The following is a 24,024-nucleotide window of genomic DNA, read 5'->3' as shown; positions in this document are numbered from 1 at the left end:
GAGACCTGTGGAGCAAAATCAGTAGCAATACATATGTATCGAGAAACCCAGAAAGAGAAGAGTGAAAAGAAGGGACAGAAAAATATTTCAAGAAATAATGAAGAAGCCTCAGAGACCTGTGGAGCAAAATCAGTACCAATACATATGTATCGAGAAACCCAGAAAGAGAAGAGTGAAAAGAAGGGACAGAAAAATATTTCAAGAAATAATGGCCCAAAGTTTCCAAACTTGATGGAAAACATTAATTTAAAAGTGTTAATAAATTTCAAGTGGGACTAATACTTTAATACACCAGAGCCAAACTGCTAATAATCAAAGACAAAGAGAGTAATTTGAAAACAAGGGAAATCATTCATATCCAAGGAAGATGTAAGATGGAATCATTCACATCCAAGGCAACAACAAATACATTTAATGGCTGACTCCTCCTCACCAGAAAAATAGTAGGAAAAAAAAACAATATACAAAATATTGGTTCTTTGAAAAGATCAACAAAGTTGAAGCTTTAGCTAGACTGAGCAAGAAAAAAAGAAACAGAAGTTACCAAAATTAGGGTCACTCTACAGAAATTTTAAAAAATTAAAATAAAATATTCTAGGCAACTATGTGCAACCAAATTAGTCAATGAGGTTGAATAAGAAAGAGACACAGAATACCAAATGGACTCAAGAAAAAATAGGAAATCTAATTATACCCTTAACAAATAAAGGAATTTAATTAATAATTAAAAATCTACCCCCAGGGAAAAGCCCAGGAACATACTGCTTTATAAGTAAATATTACCAAACATTAAAAAAAGAATTAATACCAATCCTTCACAAATTGTTTCAAAGAATAGAAAAGGAAGAAACATTTCTCAACTCATTTTATGAAGCCAGTATCACCCTGATACAAAGTTAGACAAAGAAATTACAAGATCATAGATGATTATTCTCATGAATATAGACACAAGAATCCTCAACAAAATAATTAGCAAACCAAATCTAGAATGGATTATATACCATGACTGTGAGATTTATTTCAGGAATGCAAGGTTGGTTTAATACTGAAAATCAATAATGTAAAATATCACAAGAAATATAGAAAGAATTATATATAATGACTATGTGAGATTCATCTCAGGATGCAAGACTGGCTTAATATTGAAAATTAGTAATGTCAAATAACACATTAATAGAACAAAAGATAAAACTACATTATCATTTGATAAAACCCAGCAGTCATTCATGATAAAAATCTCAATAGATGGCTATGGTGGCTCATGCCTGTAATCCTGGCACTCTTGGAGGCCAAGGCAGGTGAATTGCTTGAGCTCAGGAATTCAAGACCAGCCTAAGCAAGAGTGAGATCCCCATCTCTAAAAAATAGCTGGGTGTTGTGGCTGATGCCTATAGTCCCAGCTATTTGGGAGGTTAAGACAAGTGGACTGGTTGATCAAGCCCAAGAGTTTGAGGCTATAATGCCATGGCATTCTCCCAAGGGCAACAGAGTGAGAATCTGTCTTGAAAAAAAAAAAAAGAAAAAAAAAACCAAAACTCAACAGACTAGGAATAGAAGGGAACTTTGCCAAAGGTATCAGTGGAAAAATCTATAGTTATCATCATGCTTAATAGTAAAAGATTGAATGTTTTAGTCTTAATATTAGAAAAAATATGCTTTCACATTTCCATTTCTCATTGTATTGAAAATTCTTATCAGTGCAGTAAGGCAAGCAAAAGAAATTAAAGGTGTATAGATTGGAAATAAAAAGTAAAACTATCATTGTTTGGAAATGATAACAGATTGTTGTAGAAAATATGAATTAATCTGTAAAAAAATACTAGAACTAATGACAAGTTTGGAATGTAGTAGGATACAAGATCAGTATACAATAATAAATTGTATTTCTATATGCTAGCAATAAACAATTTGAAAATAAAATGAAGAAAACAAATCCATTCATGATAATGTAAAATAAGAATTAAACTCTTAAGAATAAATTTAACAAGTGCAAGACCTGTACACTGAAAATTCATTTATAGATTAAATTAAGTCCTTATGAAAATTCCAATAGGATTTTTCTTTTGGTAGAAATTTATAGCATGAACTTAAGATTTATCTGGAAAATGCACAAGACCCAGAATACCCAAAACAACTTTGAAAAAGTACAAACTTGGAAGATTTATATTATCTGACTTCAAATTTTACTATAAAGTTATAGTAAATCAAAATGGGGTATTAACATAACGACAAATGTTTCATATCAATGAAACGTAAGAGTCAAGAAATAAACTCTTTTAATCATGATCAATTGACTTTTGACAAAGATGCTAAAGTAATTCAAGGAGGAAAGAATAGTCTTTTGAACAAATGATGCTAGTACAACTGGATATTTATATGAACAAAGTAGACACCTACCTCAGGTAGTCTACCAAAATGAACTCAAATGGATCACAGACCAAACTGTAAGCGTCAAAACTATTTAACTTCCAGGAACAAAAATAGGGTAGAAAATCTTTATCACCTTCAGTTAGGCAAAGATTTCTTAGATACAATATCAGAAGCATGATTCATAAAGGAAAAAATTGAATGGAATTCATTAAAATTAGTTTTATACTATGTATGCTTTCATTTTTGTGCTTTTAAAATATTTTGTTTTAAACATTTTTGTGTTTTAAATTTTTTTTCCATTAAGAAAATGGAAAGATAAGGTACAACCTGAAGGCATATATATATATGCCCGGAACTCAATAGGAAGTCAAACAACCCAATTTAAAAATGGACAAAAGGGCCGAGCTTGCGGGCTAACACCTGTAATCCCAGCACTTTGAGAGGCGTAGGTAGAGGATTGCTTTAGGCCAGGAGTTTAAGACCAGCCTAAGCAACAGAGCGAAACCCCATCTCCACAAAAAAAGGGTGGAGCCACATGATGGTGCATGCCTGTAGTCCTCGCTACTCAGGAGATTGAGGCAGGAGGATGAAATTATCTTTAATAAAACTCATGAGGAAAATGGGCAATTAAGTCATTCTGATCTGGCTGCTAAATATTGAATTACTGAATTTCGAAAGTACACATACCTATATATAAACTTGTCTTGGGGACAACACGCTCAGATTAATTGAAAGCATTCCCAGACCAGATGCAGCGCATTCCGAGTGGCCGGTACTCGGTAGGGGTGTATCGCACCCACCTCCTGGGAGAGGCTCCACTGCAACTCCGAGACGACCCAACCCAACAGTACGCACCCTCATGTCAACCCGAAATACAAAATAAATAAATACAGCTATGCCCAGAAAACCGGAACACCGCATAATTTATGTAATCCAAGGAACCAATTTTGTTTAAATACATCACATTTCTTGTGTGCAGGTAACAGATCTGGAAGTTCGGTATAAATCCACTTTATTTTCGGGACTCACTTAACGAGCCTCTCTTCTTGGTCACACGTGGGTCTCCGCAGACGGCGCCGCTCACTCCCCTGGCCACGCCCTGTCCCATCGCCTGACCTCCCCCGGGCTGGACCTCTCTTCCGTCCCCAGGGACACGCGCTGGGTGGGTCGTGCGCCGGCGGCAGCCACCTGTGCCCTCGCACCCTTGCTGCACCCCTCCCTCTCTCCTGCAGAGGCCAGCTCCGGGTTCCCTTCTCCCGGAGCCTCCAACCAGACTCCACCGTCCTCTCCGTCCCCCACGCCGACCCCGTCCCACCTGCGGGATCCGCACTTACCGCCCGGACCGGGGAGATGGTGACGCAGGTGGCGCAGTATCCTGCAGCCCGGAGCTTCCCGATCGCCTCGCGGGTCGCTCACAGACGGCAGCCACCGGCCCAGCACCGTGCGGTTGAGCCGAACCCCGCGCCGTCTCCCGGGCAACCGGGACGCTCAGGCGGCGCGCGCCAGGGCGGCTTTCCGAGCGCGCTCCCGGGCGCCCGCGGTGACGGTCCCCGCACCCGGCCCTTGTGGGCGCAGCAAGAATGCATGTAGGCGCTTGGGAAACATTTAAACTACTTTGCCATTAAAACTGTAATCATACTAAGCCCTGCTCCTTTACAAGGCAAGAAGAGCCCCCAAATTAAGTGCGCATAATAAATGTGAATGCGGATCAACCCGTTTCCCTGCCTGAGCGGAGTCGGTCAGCTTGCAAGATCTTCGTCACTAGTCTTTACTTTTCAGGCTTCCCTTATTGCCCAATAGCTTTCCAGCACAGTTCCGTAGGCTTTTCCACGAAAAGCAGCTATATATTAGGTAGTTCATTGATGTCATTTTCCTAAGTCACCAGGCATCGTACTAGTATCCGGGGCTGACTCAGAACCAACAGGGGAAGAAAGTCAAACAAACGAGCTCAGCACCTGTGGCTCAAGGTGCTAAGGTGCGGGTTCGAATCCAGCCCGGCCCGCCAAACAACAATGACGGCTGCAACCAAAAAATAGCTGGGCGTTGTGGTGGGCTCCTGTAGTCCCAGCTACTTGGGAGGCTGAGGCAGGAGACTGGCTTGAGCCCAGGAGTTGGAGGTTACTGTGAGCGTGATGCCACAGCATTCTACCCAGGGTGACAGCTTGAGGCTCTGTCTCAAAAAGAAAAAGTCAAGCAAACAATGCGATGAAAGCTACACGGAGATAAACGCATTAACATTGGGAAAGAGGATTTTTGTTTCCAGGATCAGCTTAAAAACAGTATTTGCTAATGAGCACATACATACCATGTTTTAGCATCAACAAAAGCGCCCACATAGTGGACGTCCACACTTCCCTTTTTCTGCACAGTTGACTCTCCTCCCATTTTTCTCATTCATCTCAATTTTTCCCCATTTTCATTTGCTTAGAAATAATCTCAAATCTCTATCTTCAGCAAAGAAAATCAAACCAGAAACCTGTATCTCCTTCCTCCAAGTCCAAAAACACTTCACTAAACTCAAATCTTCTCATAAACTCACATCTACCTATTTCTAATCTCTGCCTTCATAATGCTACAGAAAATTATCTCATCAAGTACACAAGTAATCATGATACTTGACCTGCAGTTTCTGAACTGTCGATTTCTGCCTACTTTTCTATAGGAAATTCTTCACAACCAGGCCCAACTTCCAGGTTCGGGCTCCATTCTCTGCCCCATTCGACATCACCATTCCTCCAACACAGTTATTTTCTCCTGCCTTCATCTAGGCCACAGCTTCCTCCCCTGCTTTCTCCCCACTCACGATAAACTCTTCATCTGTCAACTCTCTGGTTTACATATTCTATACAATTCTTCTACATAGGATTTTCCTTTTCCGAAAACACAATTAGATGAAACTTTTTCTACCTTTTTAATGCTATTTACTGATGTTTGTCTTTATTCATCCAAGCATGGTCCTTGCATGATACTGGCTGGGAATTATGCCTTTCCATCTTTAGTCCAGTGCCAGTAAAATGCTTGGATAAACTGTAAATAATCAATACATGTTGCTTATGTAATTGTTTCACAAAAGAAAAAAACTTAGTTGCAATCTTTTTCTTTTTTTTTAAACAGGGTCTTGCTCTTAGTATTGGGGCTAGAATGCAGTGGCCTCATCATAGCCTACTGCAACCTTAAACCATGGGCTCAAGCAATCCTCCTGCCTCAGCCTCTTGAGTACCTGGGACTATAGGCACACACCACCACACTCCACTAACTTTTAAATTTTTTATAGAAATGGGGGTTTATGTTGCTCAGACGGGTCTTGAACCCTCAGCTTCAAGGAATTATCCTGCGTTGGCCTCCCAAAGTGGTAGGATTATAGGAGTGAGCCACTGAACCTGACTAGTAGACTTTTTACACTTTAACTTTAAAGTTCATTTTCTGTAAATTGTTTTATCCTTATAAAGAACGCTTTGGGTGGGGCACAGTGGCTCAAGCCTATAATTTTAGCACTTTAGGAGGCCAAGGCAGGAGGATCAGTTGAAGCTAGGAGTTCTAGACCAGCCTGAGCAAGAGTGAGACTCAATCTCTACAGAAAATAGAAAAATTAGCTGGGTATGGTGGCAGGCACCTGCAGTCCCAGCTACTTGGGAAGCTGAGGCAGGAGATCACTTAAGCCCATGAGTTTGAGGTTGTAGTGAGCTAGGATGATACCACTGCACTCTAGCCCAAGCAATGGGACAAGACCTTGTCTCATAAAAACAACTTTGGATAAGAAAAATGCTTTTTGATAAAGCAAACAAATAAGACACAAATTTAATTTATCTTGTAGCAAAGAGAAAATCAGAATTTGAAACCCAACACTTGGAAAAAAAATTCTATTTCATAGGGAAAAATGCTAAGAGTGTATTTTTGTGGGCAGTGAATATACTGCATATATTCTATGTAAACAGTCTAGCAGCAGTTAAAAGAATATACTTTGAACCAAGTGCCTAGGTTCAAATTTTAGCCTTATCACTTACCACCTACAGTCCTGGGCAAGTTATTTAAGCTTTCTGTGCCTAAGTTCTTCTGTAAAATGGAGTTGACAGTACTTACCCTCCTTGGGGAGCTCTATGGCTAACATGGGACGACAAACAGCAGGTAGATACGTGCATGGGGAACTTACTACTATATACTCTTTCAGTATTTACCCGTTATTTCCTATGGCATATCCTTTCACGTCTCTACCAGGAATGGTGAAAGCTGATATAATCCATCCTTTACATCTTGGTCTCTGCTAAAATCAGAGACACACTTGTAAGCGCATAGGACAATACGTCTGTAAACAACTGACCACATTCTTCTCAAAAATGTCTATGCAATTAGCTAAGATAGCTTGAATTTCAATTAAGATGAACAGATTATTCCCAACATTTAAGTGACTTTCTTCCTTTGGAGTTCATAAAGATCCATAATAAAAAGTTTTTGGGTGGAGCCTAGAAATTTGCATTTTCCTTTTTTTTTTTTTTTAAGAGACAGAGTCTCACTCTGTTGCCCACATTAGAGTACAGTGGCTTCTGTGTAGCCAGTGTACTCTAACCTGGGCAAGAGAAATTCTAAATTCCTGGGCTCAAGGGATCCTTCCACCTCAGACTCTTGAGTGGCTGGGACTACAGGTATGTGCCATCATGCCTGGCTAATTTTTTTTTATCTCTTGTTAGAGATGAGATCTCCCACTTGCTCAGGCTGGTCTCAATCTCCTCAGCTAAAGTAATCCTCCCACTTCTACCTCTCAGAGTGCGAGGATTACAGGTGTGTGCCCCTACTCCTGGCCCCAAATTTGCATTTTCAACTGTTATCAAAGATGATTCTTTCTGAGGCAGGTAATCTTTAGACATACTTGGAAACTCTGATTTAAATTTAATGCCCGTGGTTCTTTTTTTTTTTTTTTTTTTGAGACAGAGCCTCAAGCTGTCCCCCTGGGTAGAGTGCTGTGGCATCACAGCTCACACCAACCTCTAATTTCCTGGGCTCAAGCCAGTCTCCTGCCTCCGCCTCCCAAGTAGGTGTGACCACAGGTGCCCACCACAACACCTGGCTATTTTTTGGTTGCAGCTGTCATTGTTGTTTTGGTGGGCCCAGGCTGGATTCAAACCTGCCACCTTATGTGTATGTGGCTGGTGCCTTAGCCACTTGAGCCACAGGCGCCGAGCCAATGCCCGTGGTTCTTATGCTGGGCTGGTAATCAGATTTATACAACTTCACAAAATTGCACACAAACTTTATGGCCACCCTGTATGTTGCTGGACCTCACCCCAAAGATTTTCACTTCAGGGATATTTTTTAAGTCTCTTGGTAATAAACAACCAATTGTATACTTCATATTTTGAAAATGTTTCTGAGTGCTTAACAGTTAAATGTGGCAATTAGGCCAGGCATGGTGGCTTACACCTGTAATCCTAGCACTATGGGAGGCTGAGGTGGGTAGACAGCCTGAGTTCAGGAGTTCAAGATCAGCCTGAGCAAGAGCAAGACCACGTCTCTACTAAAAATAGAAAAACTAGCCAGACATTGTGGTCAGTGCCTGTAGTTCTAGCTACTTGGGAGGGTGAGGTAAGGGGACAGCCTGAGCCCAAGAGTTTGAGGTTATTGTGAGCTTTGATGATGCCATAGCACTCTACTCTGGGTGACAGTCAGACTGTCTCAGAAAAAGAAAAATGTGGCAAGTAACATTTTATGAGATATGACCCTTTATATTAACTTCACAGGTCTTGGAACTGAAAAATAAAAAAAGGTCCAGAAAAAGGATTAACAACTTTGTTAACTAGAGCCAAGAACAGAATCTTAATTTCTCAAAAACTTTTTTCTTGAGTCTGGTTTTTAGCAAATTGATGACAATGTTATATTACATCAAGATGTGTTTTAAATCATAGTCATAAATCAGTCATTAATGCTAAGATTATTCAAACTGTATTTGGGAAAAGTGATAAATGAACACATAACCATCATTACAATTATTAGCACCTGTATCGTTTTAAACGTGGGAACTATTTTAGTCAAGGCAATTTATTCACGGCATCGTGACAGGTAGTAGCAGAAGCAATAGTGGTGCCTCTTGGCACCCAATACTGTTCTTCTCACTTAATCTTCCCTTTCCTTACCTCCTTTCTCTGACCCAGCTGCTGGCAATTTTTTTCTGTAAAGAGTCAGACAGTAAACATTCCAGGTTTTTCAGGCCATACGGTTTTTTGGAAACCATTCCATTCCAACACTGTAGCATAGAATCAGTCATAGACAACATGCAAATGAATGTGGAGTTGTGTCCCAATAAAACCTTATTTACAAAAATAGGCAGTGGGGCGGACTGTGGATTGTAGTCTGCCCACTCCTCCTCTAACCGAAAAACTACAGATGCTTAATTACTTTTCTGATCAGAAAGTTAAAAATTTGGCTCGGCGCTTGTGGCTCAAGTGGTTAAAGCGCCAGCCACGTATACCCAAGGTGGCAGGTTCGAATCCAGCCTGGGCCTGCCAGACAACAATGATGGCTGCAACCAAAAAATAGCCAGGCATTGTGGCGGGCACCTGTGGTCCCAGCTACTTGGGAGGCTGAGACAGGAGACTCGCTTGAGCCCAGGAGTTGAAGGTTGCTGTGAGCTATGATGCCACAGCACTCTACCCAGGGGGACAGCCTGAGGCTCTGTCTCAAAAAAAAAAAAAAAAAAAAAAGGAAAAAGAAAGTTAAAAATTCTATAAAACATGCTCTCTTCTCAAATGAGAGGGTATTACTGTTTCATGAAATTGAGATCAGATCAAATAAAAATCAAATTATGAGGGACCAGAACTTGGTACTTCAGAATTTAAATACAAAACAATTTAATAAAGTTCCTTTCTCTTAATATGTTTTAGTGTTCTGTACATAGATTAAACTACTATACAACAGCATGTTAAAAAACATGTTTATTTTACAATATGTACAATGCAGAACATATTTAAAACCATTATCAATTAAAATAAATGAAGATCATAAATCACAATTTAGTTTGTTCTTAGTGTATATACTTACATTATAAAGAACATATAACAAAAAGAGCCCAAAGTGTGCATTTTACTAAAACTTGGTATATACATATTCCATTGGGAAAAAAGCAATCAAAAATGACTTAAAGCAAAGCTAGGTTCCTGTGATGCGTAGTAACCATTATATATTTTCTGTATGAGGTAGTAACTAAATTATTTTGGCCATGTGTTAATACTCTAAATCAAAAGAAATAAGAAAAAGATCATAAAATAAGGCCAACCAAAGTAAAACTTCCACACGAAATTTGAACTACTTCACTCTATGGAATGTTATAGTTCTTCAATGTGATTACATGAAATGTTTAGTGTGGACTCTTTAATTGTGCTAATTTATTCTTTGTGCATACTGTAATTCAGACAATGATTGCAATGTTAACATCATGGTACCGCTATTCTGTGATTCAAATTTTTCAAAGGTATTGTTTTTTGCACAGACAAGCAATCTTATAGGGTTCTGCTTAAATATAAAAAGACCAGTTACTACAACAGATGGTTATTGTAATTGGCTTGTTTAACATAGAAAACAATCCAAATACATTTAAAAAAGAAGTTGTGGAGCCAAATGCATATAGACGTCACAGCTTACTTTCGTGACTTAATACATCACATATCAATACTTTGTGCAAATATAAACACCAGTGTACTTGCATTAAAATTAAAAACAAGATTATAAAATGATTACAGCCTCCATTACAATTTTAAAAGTTACAAGATCTGTATTCATATTTGTATTCATATTCTAAATTACATATAATAAAAATACAATAGTGTTAAATGTGCTGTTTCTTTTCCAGCATCCCATTTTGTAATATAACCACACCCAAGAATATACTAAAGAATTCTTAAAATATTAACCCCAATTGCATTTTTGTCAACATTTACATCTGTACAGATAAGACACTTACTTGTACATCTCATAAAAGTACATTATCTACATCAACTCTTAGTGTATGTCTTCAGCAATATGAAGTTTCACAGAAAAATACTGCCTATATGTACAAAGATTACATAACAATGAATCAAGCACTTGTGTGGTTCAATATGCTAAACATATCCATACCACTTAAAACAAAAATTTTCCCCATCTTGTCTCATGCCACAATAAATTACAAAGTAACTGAAGCCAGGTTACTGCAGCTTTTGTACAGCTTCACGCATCCATTAATGTTGCAGCGGTAGTGTTCTTTCTTTCTACAGTTAACTGTCAAAGCATAACAATTCTCAGTAACTGTTTTCATGACCCGCCAGGATGTATAAATTGCTATTTGCTGTAGGGTTATCGGTTGGCCTACTTTCCAAAACCACGACCCTAAAAGTAATAAACAAACAAAAAACATGTAACAAAACAAAGTTATTCTTAAAAACAAATGGTAGCAGAAAAACTTTCCATTGCTTTTCCATTATATGCCTCTATAAACGCTGCTTGTTTGTTTTGTGGCCACAAATCATTTGCTATTGCTATGATTACAGGGCCAGTTCTAGCTCCGGTTCTAGCTCTAGTTCTTGCTGCCCACTCCCTCCCACCTCTAAGCCAGTGTTCTTCTAAGAGTCAGAGGTGGGGAGAAAGAAACTTAATTCTTATGGCAAATTCTAAAAGTAATTTGCAGTTCAAGAATCAAAGCTACATTAGAATAGAGCTCTAAAATCCTATTGGCACTAAAAACTAAAAACTAAAGTTCTGTTTTGTCAGTATATGGTATTTCCTCTTTCTTCTGCTAAAAAATCAAGACTTTAGATGGTAAGTTTAATGCAAACCAGTACTGACAGATCTATAAATTCCTGTTACCTGGAAGAGCAGGGACATTTTCAAATGCTTTATAGCTTCTGACTTGTGAATTCTTATAGTGTGAAAAATACAGTGTTCAACATACTATTGCACAAGTTCAATCCCTTCTAAAAGAAACCAGTTTCATGCTAGATTTATAAAAACATTTAGTACTGTGCATTTAATAACAACCCGTTTTCATACCTGTCAGATCCAAGTAGCCTGAAAATTCTTGTGCTATCTGAAATTTCTTGTGTTACCTGTTCAGTTAAAATATAAATTAATTTCTGAAATTAAAGATAAAAAAATTTTATATGTGCATTTCATTATAACTCTACAGAAAAGAAATATAATCCCTAAGATGGAAATACATCCCTGAATGATTATTTAAATCAGCATGTAGATGCATCAATTTGTCAAGTCTAGGAAGAATGAGGCTAATTTTGAATTAATCACAAAATACAGGCAAAGGAAAATACTTGTTAACTTACATATTTCATGGGAAAAACTTAAAAACAAAGCACCAACTTCACTTTATTTACTAGAGCCCTTTGCCATTTATGCTAATGTTAACAGCAAGGCCACTGGTAGCCATGGGCCACTGAGATCTGGTTCTTAGGTTGCCGTGTGTACACTATGAAATCTTTGAGTCATACCTGACTTCAGTTTTAATCTCAGTTCTCCCACTTACTAGCTCTGACCCTGGGTAAGATATGTAATTTGTTAGAAATGGTTTTGCCTTCTTTAAAAACAGGAAAGAAAAGATCTATGCTAAAGCAGCATTTGGCAGTGTTCTTGTAAGGATTAGTGGTATACAACCTAACTAAAGAAGTGTTCAATACATAAATCTTTCCCATTCTTTTGCAATTTGATTTTGAAACTAAATTCATTCCATCAAACCCCCACGATTCATTTTTCTGCAAACACTAGTGATTTTCACTAATGATTCCTAACTGCCACTGTAACTCAGCATACCTGAAGAAAACAACATGCTCACTTCTCTGACAGAGGCTTAGGACAGTGATCCCCAATGTATTTTGAGGTCTGCCTATTAGAGGGACATAACATTTTTGGAGGCGCTGTGTTGAAGGGCTGCCTGTGTAGCCTGAGAAAGTCCTTCAGGTGATTTTTTGCCAAACTTTTCTTTCTTTCATTTTTTTCTTTTCTTTGAGTCAGTCTCACTTAGTTGCCCTCTAGGGTGCTGTGGTGTCGCAGCTCACAGCAACCTCCAGCTCTTGGACTTACGTGATTCTCTTGCCTCAGCCTCCCAAGTAGCTGGGACTACAGGTGCCCACCACAATGCCTGGCTATTTGTTCGCTGCAGTTGTCACTGTTGCTTTAGCTGGCCTGGGCCAGGTTCGAACTGGCCAGCCACGTTTTATGCGGCTGGGGCCCTACCCACTGAGCAATGGGTGCCGCCCATCTTTCTTTGTTTGTTCTTTTAAAAAAACATTCTATTCTGCCTATAATGCTTTTTTTTCTTTGACTAGTGCTTATGGGCTGTTGACTGTTCTTAACCTCCTTGCTCTAGTTCCTCAGGTAATTTTAGAAGATCTTATTGACAAGTGAGCCCACTGGGGGGATGGCTCGCTAGAAGCATATCAGCAGCTACCTTTCTTCAACACTTCCTATGGGCCAGGCACCACGTCAAGCACATTACATGTTCATGTCATCTTAACAACTCTCAACTGAGTGACACGCCAAGGTCCCAAGGGTTGAGACTTCAACCTGAGTGTCTCACCTCTGGAACCCAAGCTCATGATTACTACGCCATACTCCTAACTTTGTGAGAAAAACCACTCTCAGCTTAATGAACAAAAATTCAGGAAACAAATGAGCTATTTTCTTGTTCAAGGGACTCAAGGATTCTCTTCTTCCAATGATCAAGTAAAAGTTAGCTTGGGGTACTGGAAGATTTTTTTGATAATTTTACTTGCCTATTAACATTATAGAGGGTTAAGTAGCATATTTTGTTCATGTTTTTAAGCTCCGAAACTTCCTGCTATAAATGTTGAACTGTACTGACTATATCACATGGCTTGGAGCCATATTATTCCTGTAAGGATGGAAAGACTTATGAGATGCAGGTAAAACATTAATAAAAAAGGAAGGAGAAAAGGGCAAAGAATCTTGTAAATGTCAACTGAATAGGGATAACAGAAACAGGGGGCAAGTTGGCTTTAAGAGATATGTAGAACCCTTTGCTTATAGCTTGCATTGGCCATTATCTGAAATACAAGGGAGAAAAAGGGCTTCAGGACAGGGAGCGCCCACACCAGCTCTCTTTTTCTAAATCCAGGCAATGGCCAGAGGAAGTTGAAAGAAAATCATAGTTGACTCATTTTTAGCAGTATTAGGAAGGTCTTGTTCTGAATTGATCATGTAGAATAAACATTAAATATGCACTGAAGTGTTTGAGTAATGAAGAGAAAGGGGTTATAAAGCATGTGCTATTGGCTTTATCAGTAGACTAAATACTCTAAGTATTAGTAAAGTTAGCAAATCAAGCATTACTTGTATCACTCAGGAATTCTGCAAAGTTAAGAGAAACTGATTAAAGTGAAATTTCCTAATGTCTTGTGACTACGTAATGGCTGTAATTTTAAAAAGCTTACTTACCTCATTAGATCTAAAACTTCTACCTTGCATTCCGTGTTTCCAGAAAGCTAGCACACTGTCTTGTAGGCAAACTAGCAGGCAAGAACAGCTCAGTTACTGTTAATAGTACAAAAGTTCAACTGCTAAGCACCCTCCATGCCTCTTTCTATCTGGGACAGCAGTACTTCAATTAACAACTAACGTCAGCTATTCCATACTCTGCTGCATCGTTACATCTGAAAGGCTTAAAATACACTATGTAGAGCTTATTCATCTCTTTGACAAAAGGAAAATTCACTGAAAATAAATAATTTTTAAAAATACCACAAACATATAGAAAAATATAGAGAAAAGCATAAAAACACAAATGTATCTACCACTCAACTGTCAGATTCCAGCATTTTGCCATATTTGCTTACACAGCTGCATCCCCTATGTCCCCTTTCCCTGATCCCATTCCAGCCTTTCCTTCTGCCCTGAGATAACCATCATTATAAATTTGGTATTTTTCATTCTCATGTATAAAACATACAGTAAAACTTTCAGCTTCTAATATTTATATATTCAATACATGATCTTATGCATATTCAGCAAGGAAGCAATCTAATTCAGCTTCCTGCAGATAACTCACTGTACCAGCATCACTTGTTGAACAGTCCATCATCCCTACTGACACATACTGCTGGTAATTCCATTTACAGGAGGGCCCCTCTTCTGCCTGTCCCTGTGTTAATACCACACTGTCCTAATTACTATGGCTTTAAGCTAAGTTTCAACACTATGTAGAGCAAGCACTTGTCAACACTGATTATGATACCATTCTTGGTCTTTTACTTTCCCATGTAAATTTTTTTCTTTTTTAATATTCATTTTTAATTATTACAAAATATGTGCAAATTTATTATATATCCTTACAGGGTACATGTGATGTTTTGATACATGCATTCAATGTGAATTCATCAAATTAGAGTAATAGGAGTATCTATTACTCTAGGCATTATCACTCCTTTGTGTTAGAAACATTCCAGTTCCACTCTGAATTATTCTGAGGCATACCCTAACTTACTGTTGATTTCAATCACTTTGCTGTGCTATCAAACACTGTTCACTCCAACTATAATTTCTGCCTCACTGACATCCCCACATTATCCCCCCTCGCTACCCTCCCGACCCTTGCAGCCACCATTCCATTCTCTGCCTCTATGAGACTGATTGTTTTTCATATTCAGTGTCCACATGAGTGAGATTTGGCTTTCTGTGCTTGGTTTATTTCACTTAACATAATGTTCTCCAGTTCTATCCAGAAATCCAGAATTTCATTCTTTTTTGGAGGGCTACCCACTATTCCCTTGTATGTATGTACCACAGTTTCTTTATCCATTTATCTTCTGAAGGACACTTAGGTGGATTCTGAATCTTGGCTACTGTGAATAGTGCTGCAACAAACAGGGAGTACAGATACCTTTTCAATATACTGAACTCCCCTCCTTTGGATATATACCCAGGAGTAGAACTGCTGGGTCATATGGTAGTTCTATTTTTTGTTTTTTGAGGTCCGTATGAATTTTAATATGAGCTTCTCAGGTAGCACAAAATACCTCACTGGAATTCTTACTGCAAATGCATAGAATTTGTGGATTAACTTGTGAAGAACTGACACCTTTCTCATATTAAATCTTTAACTTTTTTTTTTGAGACAGAGCCTAAAGCCCTTGGTAGAGTGCTGTGGCATCACAGCTCACACCAACCTCCAACTCCTGGGCTCAAGCGAGTCTTCTGCCTCTGCCTCCCAAGTAGCTGGGACCAGAGGCACTTGCTACAACGCCTGGCTATTTTTTGGTTGCAGCCGTCATTGTTGTTTTGGCGGGCCTGGGCTGGACTTGAACCTGCCACCTTAGGTGTATGTGGCTGCTGCCTTAGCCACTTGAGCCACAGGTGCCGAGCCCATATTGAATGCTCAGGGATGTATTGCAGCCCAGGGATGTATTGCAGCCCAGGGATGCAATACAGTTCTTCATTTGCTCAAATCTTCTTTTAGGGTGGCGCCTGTGGCTCAGTGAGTAGGGTGCTGGCCCCATATACTGAGGGTATTGGGTTCAAACCCAGCCCTGGCCATACAGCAACAAAAAAATAGCCAGGTGTTGTGGCAAGCACCTGTAGTCCCAGCTACTTGGGAGGCTGAGGCAAGAGGATCACCTAAGCCCAGGCATTGGAGGTTGCTGTGAGCTGTGTGACACTGCCACAGCACTCTACCGAGAATGATAAAGTGAGACTCTGTCTCTAAAAAAAAAAAAAAAACTTTTTATGTTTTTAAAAAATAATTTGAAATTTTCTAGATAATGGTCTTAAACATGTTTGAATTACACTTATACAAGTTATTTATTGTCATTGTGAAAAGGATCTTTCTTCCAATTAAATTTTTCGGTGATTATTTAGGAAAGTTATTCATATCTGTTAACTTTTTTATTAAAACATAAAGAGGTAGATCAAGTATACATTAATGTGTTTATGGGGTACAATGTGCTGATTTCATACACAATTTGGAGTGTTTACATCATACTGGTAATATATCCCTCACCTCATTTACTTCATTATTGCGTTAAGACATTTATACTCTATACTTAATAGATCTTACATGTACCCTTGCAATATGCACCATATGTGTGATCCCACCATTCACCCTCCCTCCATCTGACCTCCCCCCTCCTCCTTTCATCCTGGGCCATAGTTGCAATCTGTTCTTCATATGAAAGTGAGAGTGATTGTATATTGGTTTCATAATAGTACTGAGTACGATGGATACTTTTTTCCTCCATTCTTGAGATACTTTACTAAGTAGGATATATTCCACATAAACATAAAAGAGGTAAAGTCTCTATCTTTTTTAAGGCTGCATAATATTCCACGGTATACATGTACCACAATTTATTAATCCATTCATGGGTTGATGGGCACCTGGGCTTCTTCCATGACTTGGCTATTATGAATTGAGCTGCAATGAACAATCTGGTGCAAATATCTTTGTTATAATATGAGTTTTGTTCTTTTGGATATACACCTAGTAGAGGAATTATAGGATCAAATGGCAGGTCCACTGAGATCCCTGAGTATTCTCCATACTTCTTTCCAAAAGGGACGCATTGGCTTGCATTCCTACCAGCAGTGCAGGAGTGTTCCCTTTTCTCCACATCTATGCCACCATCTGTAGTTTTGGGAATTTGTGATGTAAGCCACTCTTACTGGAGTTAGATGGTATCTCAAAATGGTTTTGATTTGCATTTCTCTGATAATTAAAGATGATGAGCATTTTTTCTTGTGTCTGTAGGCCATACACCTATCTTCTTCAGAGAAGCTTCTGTTTAAATCTCTTGCCCACAATGAAATGGGATTACTTGTTCTTCTCTTATTATAAGTTTGAGTTCTCTGTGGATTCTGGTTATCAAACCTTTGTCAGAAACATAATGTGCAAATCCTCTCCCATTCTGAGGGCTAAATACTTGCTTTACTTACTGTGTTCTTGACTATGCAAAAGCTGTTTGATTTGATCACATCCTAGAAATGTATTTTTGGTGTTGTTTCAATTGCCCAGGGGGTCCTCCTCCTAAAGTATTCTCCCAGGCCAGTTTCAAGTGTTTCCCCTGCTACTTCTAACAACTTTGAATTCTCTTATGAGCTCTAGCAATTTATAGTTTTATATTCTATGTAGATGATCTTATTATCAACAAAAAAGAATCTACTTTTTTCCACCTAATATTCATAATTCCTTTTTCTTGTCTAATGAGACAATGCTAAAATGTAATAATAGCAAACAATTTTTATCTTGTTCTCTACTTTAACAGAAGTTAGTTTGACCATTAAACATGGTATATTTAATAGGTTTTGGTAAGTAAAGGACATTTCCTGCTATTCATAATATGCTAAGAAGCATTTTTTAAAAAAATCATTAATGACTTAGACTATATAGGATGCTTTTTTATGTATCTACAGAAGAAGTATATGATTCTTCTCTTTTAGTAGTGTAGTATATTACATGAATGCATTTTCTGATGCTGAACTGTCTTTGCTTTCTTGGGATAAATCTATTATTTGATAATGTACAATCCCAGTCACTAATATTTTACGTGTATTTACATTTTTTAAAAAACAATTTTCATTAGGATTAGATCATCATTTTTGTTTTCTGCGCTAATCTTATTTGAGTTCAGCATTAGTGTTAAACATTGATTTTTGTTCAGAATTTTTTCTTTGTCTACCATCTGAAACAACGTGCTTAGGATAGGATTTTCCCTTTCATTAAGGGTGGGTAAAAATCACCTACGAAGACATCATGCTTAGTTATCAGAGGAGGAGCCTGGCTATGGTTTCCCGTCTCCCCTGGGGCATTTTCAGTTTTCTTTATCACTCAAGAGCCCAGCTGTGGTCTACTTCTACACTCTAAGCCCAGCAGGCCTGCTGGCATTAGGCCTGAACGCTGCTTTTTGAGTTTCTATTGTTTGCCTTGGTTTCTGACCCCTTGCTATGTCTTTTTAAGCATGGATACCATTTTAATACCTTGAATCAGATGCCTCCCAAATTGACTTACGATTATCACTTGTTTGTTGGGTGAGGGACATTCTAGCTAAAGAAAACAGAACTAGGAAAAAGACAAGAGAACTGTCTGCCCTTGGCTTTACCCTCTGCTGACTTTTTATTCTATGGATAAAGGATACCAGAAAATGTGTATACATTTAAACTGATTATCATTCATTTTTCTAGCATTATCCTATATATGATCATTTTCACCTTATTTTTCCTGGAAATAATCATTTTAGAATACTAATTCTGTCAGAAATGCTTTTCCAGAGAAAACTCTTATCCAGCAAAATGCTAAAAAATGGCAAGGAAATCCCATAGATTTTCTGGTCAGCAAGTATAACAGCAAAAATACAACAGGGTACACTAAATATTAAATTTTAAAGTGCTTACAGGGAAACTCTCCATGATCAGAAAGAAATGGGAATTCATAACTATATTAGGAGAAATAATATTTACTTATTTTTGAGACAGGATCTCACTCTGTTGCTCAGACTGGAGTGTAAGTGGCATGATCATAGCTTACTGTAACCTGGGACTTAAGATTTGAGGTAAGCAATTTTCCCACTTCAGCCTCTGAGTAGCTAGGACTACAGATATAAGCTATCATGCCTGGCTAAGTTTTTTAAAAAAATTTTCATAGAGACGAAGATCTCACTATGTTGCCAGGCTAGTCTTGAACTCCTGGCTTCAAATGATTCTCCCATCCCTGCCTCCAAAAGTGCTGGGATTATAGGCACAGCTACCATGCCTAGCTGAGAAATGATATTTAACTATTTCTTTTGAAAATGCCAAATCTGCAAGGAAAAGAACATTACTAAAAAACTACTTTGGAGAATGTATAAAAGTGAAGGATAGTAAGACCCAGTATTTATTATAGCCTATATTTTAGAAAAATCAGTCCTTAATTATATCTATAATTTCAGATAATAAATTATTCTAAGCAGTTCAAAATGCAAAGAAACATAAAACTTTGATTTACCTATTGATTCAATCTGGAAATCAAAGGTGAGCTCTGATGATAATTTTCTGCTAGATTTTAATCTTCCTTGGAGATTTACAATTTTTATACAACCTAGAAGGGAAAAAAGTCACTCAGAAATGAAGATTAAAAATGTCTTATTAAAATAAGACATTCATAAATAAAAACTTACAATCCAAGCATACAAGAATGGTATCTCTCTCCAGTTGGGTTACATGAGTAACACTTGTCTGCGGGGTATCTATAACACAAACAAAGCTTGGTAAACTTACAGAAAATTGTAATATTTAAAGCACAGAAATATTTAAGAGAAAGAATTTTTTTTTTTTTTTGAGACGGGGCCTCAAGCTATCCCCCTGGGTAGAGTGCCATGGCATCACGCTCACAGCAACCTCCAACTCCTGGGCTCAAGCGAGTCTCCTGCCTCAGCCTCCCAAGTAGCTGGGACCACAGGCGCCCACCACAACGCCTGGCCATTTTTTGGTTGCAGCCATCATTGTTGTTTGGCGGGCCCGGGCTGGGGATTCGAACCCGCCACCTTGGGTGTATGTGGCTGGCGCCTTAGCTGCTTGAGCCACAGGCGCCGAGCCTAAGAGAAAGAATTTTAATGGTAATAGTATTTCAAATGGATATAAATTTTTATAACACATACATAGTAGCTGAGCCAGACTACTTGGGTTCAAATGCTGATGCAAGTACTAAACCATGTAATTTTTCAACACTGCAAATGTTAGCTACTGTCAATGCTGCTGTGATGTAAAACTCACAGATATGCAGGGCTGACAGTACTAGAAAACAAACTATGCTTCAAACATTCTATAATGCAGCTTTTCTGTTTTGGTTTTTAAAAGATCAGCTTTGCTGTTAGCCTGAGATCTGTGTACACTACATGTAGTTCTCACGCTATGATTCGTGTATCGACATCACCAGCATCAACTGGGAATTTACAGAAAATTCTTAGGACCCACTCTAGATCGACTGATTGAGAAACTCTGGGGTGAGGCATAGCAATGTATTTTAATGGGTGTCCCAGGGATTCTGACGCATGCTCAAATTTAGGCATCAGTGGTATGTACTGAATACTCAATGATCTCCTCACCAACACTCCTACTAAAGTGAGTGACTGGGATTAAAAAGGGAACATCACCTTAAGAGGCAGGGCAAATAGAGCTATGTACTATATAAATTTTCAGGGATATACTATTTAAAATCACATAAAATATCTAAAAATTTTGACATTTATGAAATTGTTAAGTGCCTACACTTTTAAATATTTCCCATGTTAATACGCTTTAATACATTTGTTTTAAATCTTTCCTATGTTAACAAAATTCTCTAAAAAATAACTCTGAAAAAAATAGAACAAAAATAAAAAATAAATGTAAAACGTATGATGTATTAAAAATATTTGCATATACATTAACTTATTTACTTTTATTGAGGGAAAGTGCTTTTTTTTTTTTGAGACAGAGCCTCAAGCTGTTGCCCTGGGTAGAGTGCTAAGGCTTCACAGCTCACAGCAATCTCCAACTCCTGGGCTTAAGTGAGTCTCTTGCCTCAGCCTCCCAAGTAGGTGAGACAACAGGTGCCTGCTATAACACCTGGCTATTTTTTGGTTGTAGTTGTCATTGTTGTTTGGTAGGCATGGGCTGGATTTGAACCCGCCAGCTCTGGTGTAAGTGGCTGGCGCCTTAGCTGCTTGAGCTATAGGCACTGAGCCTTGAGGGAAAGTGTTTTAACTGGTATTCAATTGGCCATATGCAATTATTTCCAAGTAAGATTAATACAAGTATGACTTTAATTGCTCCCTGTATAAAATGACTTTCAAGATAAACTGTGTTATTTAAAATGCCATATTTTGTGTCATGTTTTTTAAAAAACCATAAAATGACTCAGGTATTTATCTTATTTTATAGTAAGAGATGTGTCCTGCAAAATTGTTTATTAATATGCACCAAATACAGGCCATTGAGGATTAGATTCTTACCATATTCATTACCAAACATAAAAATTGATGTATGTGCTCTCAATGTACATGCTTGGTCAAATTGTTTTACACGTACCAAATGAGTTAGGTATAAGTCATCCTCTTCCAGTTTATAGTTATCGAAGACAGGCTTTTTATATAGTTTTTGCTTAAAAAGAGACATTGCAAACTCATGACTTAGAAAACCAGCATATGCATTGGCTGTAGTAATTCCATAAAAATCACAAACCTGATTCTGTAAACCATGAAGAGGTAGAGTTTGGATTGACAGTCTCAAATCGAACCACCTGGTTGAAGTCTCTCCCTCTGCTGACACCAACACAAACTAAAGGGTACTCCTGTTCAGGAACTACCAGCATTTCAAACAATCTAAGTGGACAAGGTATAGGAAAGTCTATGTGCTAGTGAAAGAGAAAAAAAAAAATACATTAAATGTAAGAAAATAAAAGCCAAATAATTCTATGAGAATACTGCAAAGAATTTTGTTTTATTCAAGTCTATTGTACTAAGAAGACTGCTTCCTGTCGCAAAAATTCAAGGTATGCAGAAAAATCAAAATTAGGAAGTATCCTTAAGAAGACTGTAGGTTTATCACTGTAAAAAATTTTAAAGTTAAAATCACACAATTTTAAGATATGAAAGCTGGAAGGGAGCTTTATAAGTCACCTGTCCAACCTAATTCCATACCCCTGAACTATTTCTCTAGATTCTTTGAAAACTGTTATCAAGCCAATTGAGTTCCTTATAATTGGGCAGATTTTCACACCCTACCATGTAATTCAAAATCACTATAATCACTAACTGAAGAACTAAAAAAATGTATTTTTAAAGAATAGAAAAGTTGACAAACTTTTATACAAAGAATGTGACAGGTTGGCTTTCATGCTTACCTTAATTAACATAAATTTCTGCATTGGTTCAACCCATTCTAATAGAACGATGCTAGTCTGCAGTGCCCCGCATAGGTATTTATGGCCTGTGTAAGGATTTCTCACTGTCAAGGCAAAAAAGTAAATATGAGTTCTCTCACAATACCTACAAAGTCCTTATAATTATAGTTCCATGCTCAAAACAGAAACAAAAGCTAGATGCCAGTTTGATTTCTTAATTAGACAGCAAAGTGAAAAATAAATGCTGTTTCAGGTAATAGCAGGAAATGTCCTCAACATCTACAGGATTTTTATTTGTATGCACAAATAAAACCTCCAGTTATAATGGGGTTGGGGGACCAGGGAGAAGGACTTTAGATCTTATTGTAACACAGAAATTAGCTGAGTAACAATGTAAGGGTACAGCACCCCATGCTCAGACATGGCAGTTTAGCTTGTCAAAGAACAGAGGGCTCCAGGGAACACTAACATAGCAACATCCGAAAAAAAAGGGTTAGACTAAATTTGTGGGAAAGTTGTCAAAATGATAGGATACAACAACACACTTAGGTGGTTCACAGGGCGTTTTTGTAGTAATATTCGGTGGCAATAACGCTCTATTTCTAAAAATAAAACACTTGTCCATCTCCTTCCTTTTTATGAAACTGTTCTGGTTACTAGAAAGCATTATAGACAGTAAGCAAACCGTAAAATACAAGTTTAAAAGCAATAAAATTGTATTGCTTCATATTTTGTATTTTTCTTCTGGTTAAAGTGAATCTATTTGAAATAAAGACAAAAAATTTAAACAGTAAAAAGAACAGTAAAATCCACAAACTTCACATAGATTTGAAATATTTAAATGGTAGAGAGGAGGTAAACAGCAAAATCACCCAGGCAAAGCAAATAGAAGAAAAACCCAGCCCCTTTCTACTCCTGTAGTTAAGTCAGTCTGCTGGATGTTCTAATAGTTACTGAAACCACCATGTCTAAACCTAATCTTGTCATCTCCTTTGTCTTAATTAAGTAGCTCTTCTTGTTCCTGATAATGACACCCTGCCATCCTGCCAGTCTTCTGGGGTTGAGGTCTTAGTCTTCTCTGGTATCTTTCCCCTTCAGTCCTGGATACTCCTTTCAATTTCTGCTGCTACTTCTGTAGCTCAAGACCTTCTTCCCCACTGCATAGCACATGTTTACAGGAGGCCTCTCATGCTCTATCTCTAACCTAACTGCTCACATGTTCTGCCATTCTCCTCCCTAAAACTAGCATCCAGTTAAGGACGCAGTGTGGCAACACAAAAAGTCATCCATTTCTCTAGTCACCAAATCATTTGCTAAACACCTGCCAAGTACAAGGTAATGGCCAAGAGATCTAAATCTGTTTTACTTGAGGGGAGATGAACTACTACTGGCAGAATGCTCTGGACTAGTACTGTTTTAAACTAGATTTAAAAGTGAAAAAATGAAATGGGGTTTTCTTAGCCACTGTGGAACCCAGGGAACTTCCGTCACTGGACAGGTCACTTACCAACACAGCATTTCTGACACCACTTGGTTTCAGGAATTTTTGCTGATACGGAAAATTTCCTAAATGTAAATAAAAATGAGTGTATAATAGATGTAGGCAAACTCAGTATATGATAAAGGTGCTCTTACAGATCAGTAGAGAAAGGAGGAGTTCAAAAACTAGTGCTGACATAATAAGCCACTTGTTAAAAAGGAGAGTTAAGTGGATCCGTGTCTCATGTCCTCCAAGAAATTCCAAATGGATTAAAAATTTAAATATGAAAAAAACCTATAGTGGTATATAACCTTGAGATCCCTTCCAAAAATTCAAA

General features: G+C 38.0%; 1 protein-coding gene across 1 annotated transcript in view; it reads right to left on the bottom strand.

Moving 5' to 3' along the window:
* Positions 1-9,268: 9,268 nt before the first annotated feature.
* MAP4K3 (mitogen-activated protein kinase kinase kinase kinase 3) overlaps positions 9,269-24,024 on the bottom strand; it is a 206,572-nt gene continuing 191,816 nt past the window's right edge. Inside the window, exons 24-31 of the mRNA XM_003795701.3 lie at positions 23,715-23,773; positions 22,208-22,311; positions 21,547-21,718; positions 19,503-19,571; positions 19,331-19,423; positions 13,798-13,868; positions 11,383-11,438; positions 9,269-10,722 (exon numbers count right to left, since the gene is read on the bottom strand). Coding sequence (XP_003795749.1) covers positions 10,635-10,722; positions 11,383-11,438; positions 13,798-13,868; positions 19,331-19,423; positions 19,503-19,571; positions 21,547-21,718; positions 22,208-22,311; positions 23,715-23,773 — 712 coding nt within the window. The 3' untranslated portion in view covers positions 9,269-10,634. The remainder of the gene's footprint in view (positions 10,723-11,382; positions 11,439-13,797; positions 13,869-19,330; positions 19,424-19,502; positions 19,572-21,546; positions 21,719-22,207; positions 22,312-23,714; positions 23,774-24,024) is intronic.

The sequence above is a fragment of the Otolemur garnettii genome, unplaced genomic scaffold (assembly GCF_000181295.1).
Source record: "Otolemur garnettii isolate 467f Iridium unplaced genomic scaffold, OtoGar3 scaffold00095, whole genome shotgun sequence".
Classification (NCBI taxonomy): domain Eukaryota; kingdom Metazoa; phylum Chordata; class Mammalia; order Primates; family Galagidae; genus Otolemur; species Otolemur garnettii.
This window is presented reverse-complemented; position numbering and strand designations above follow the sequence as displayed.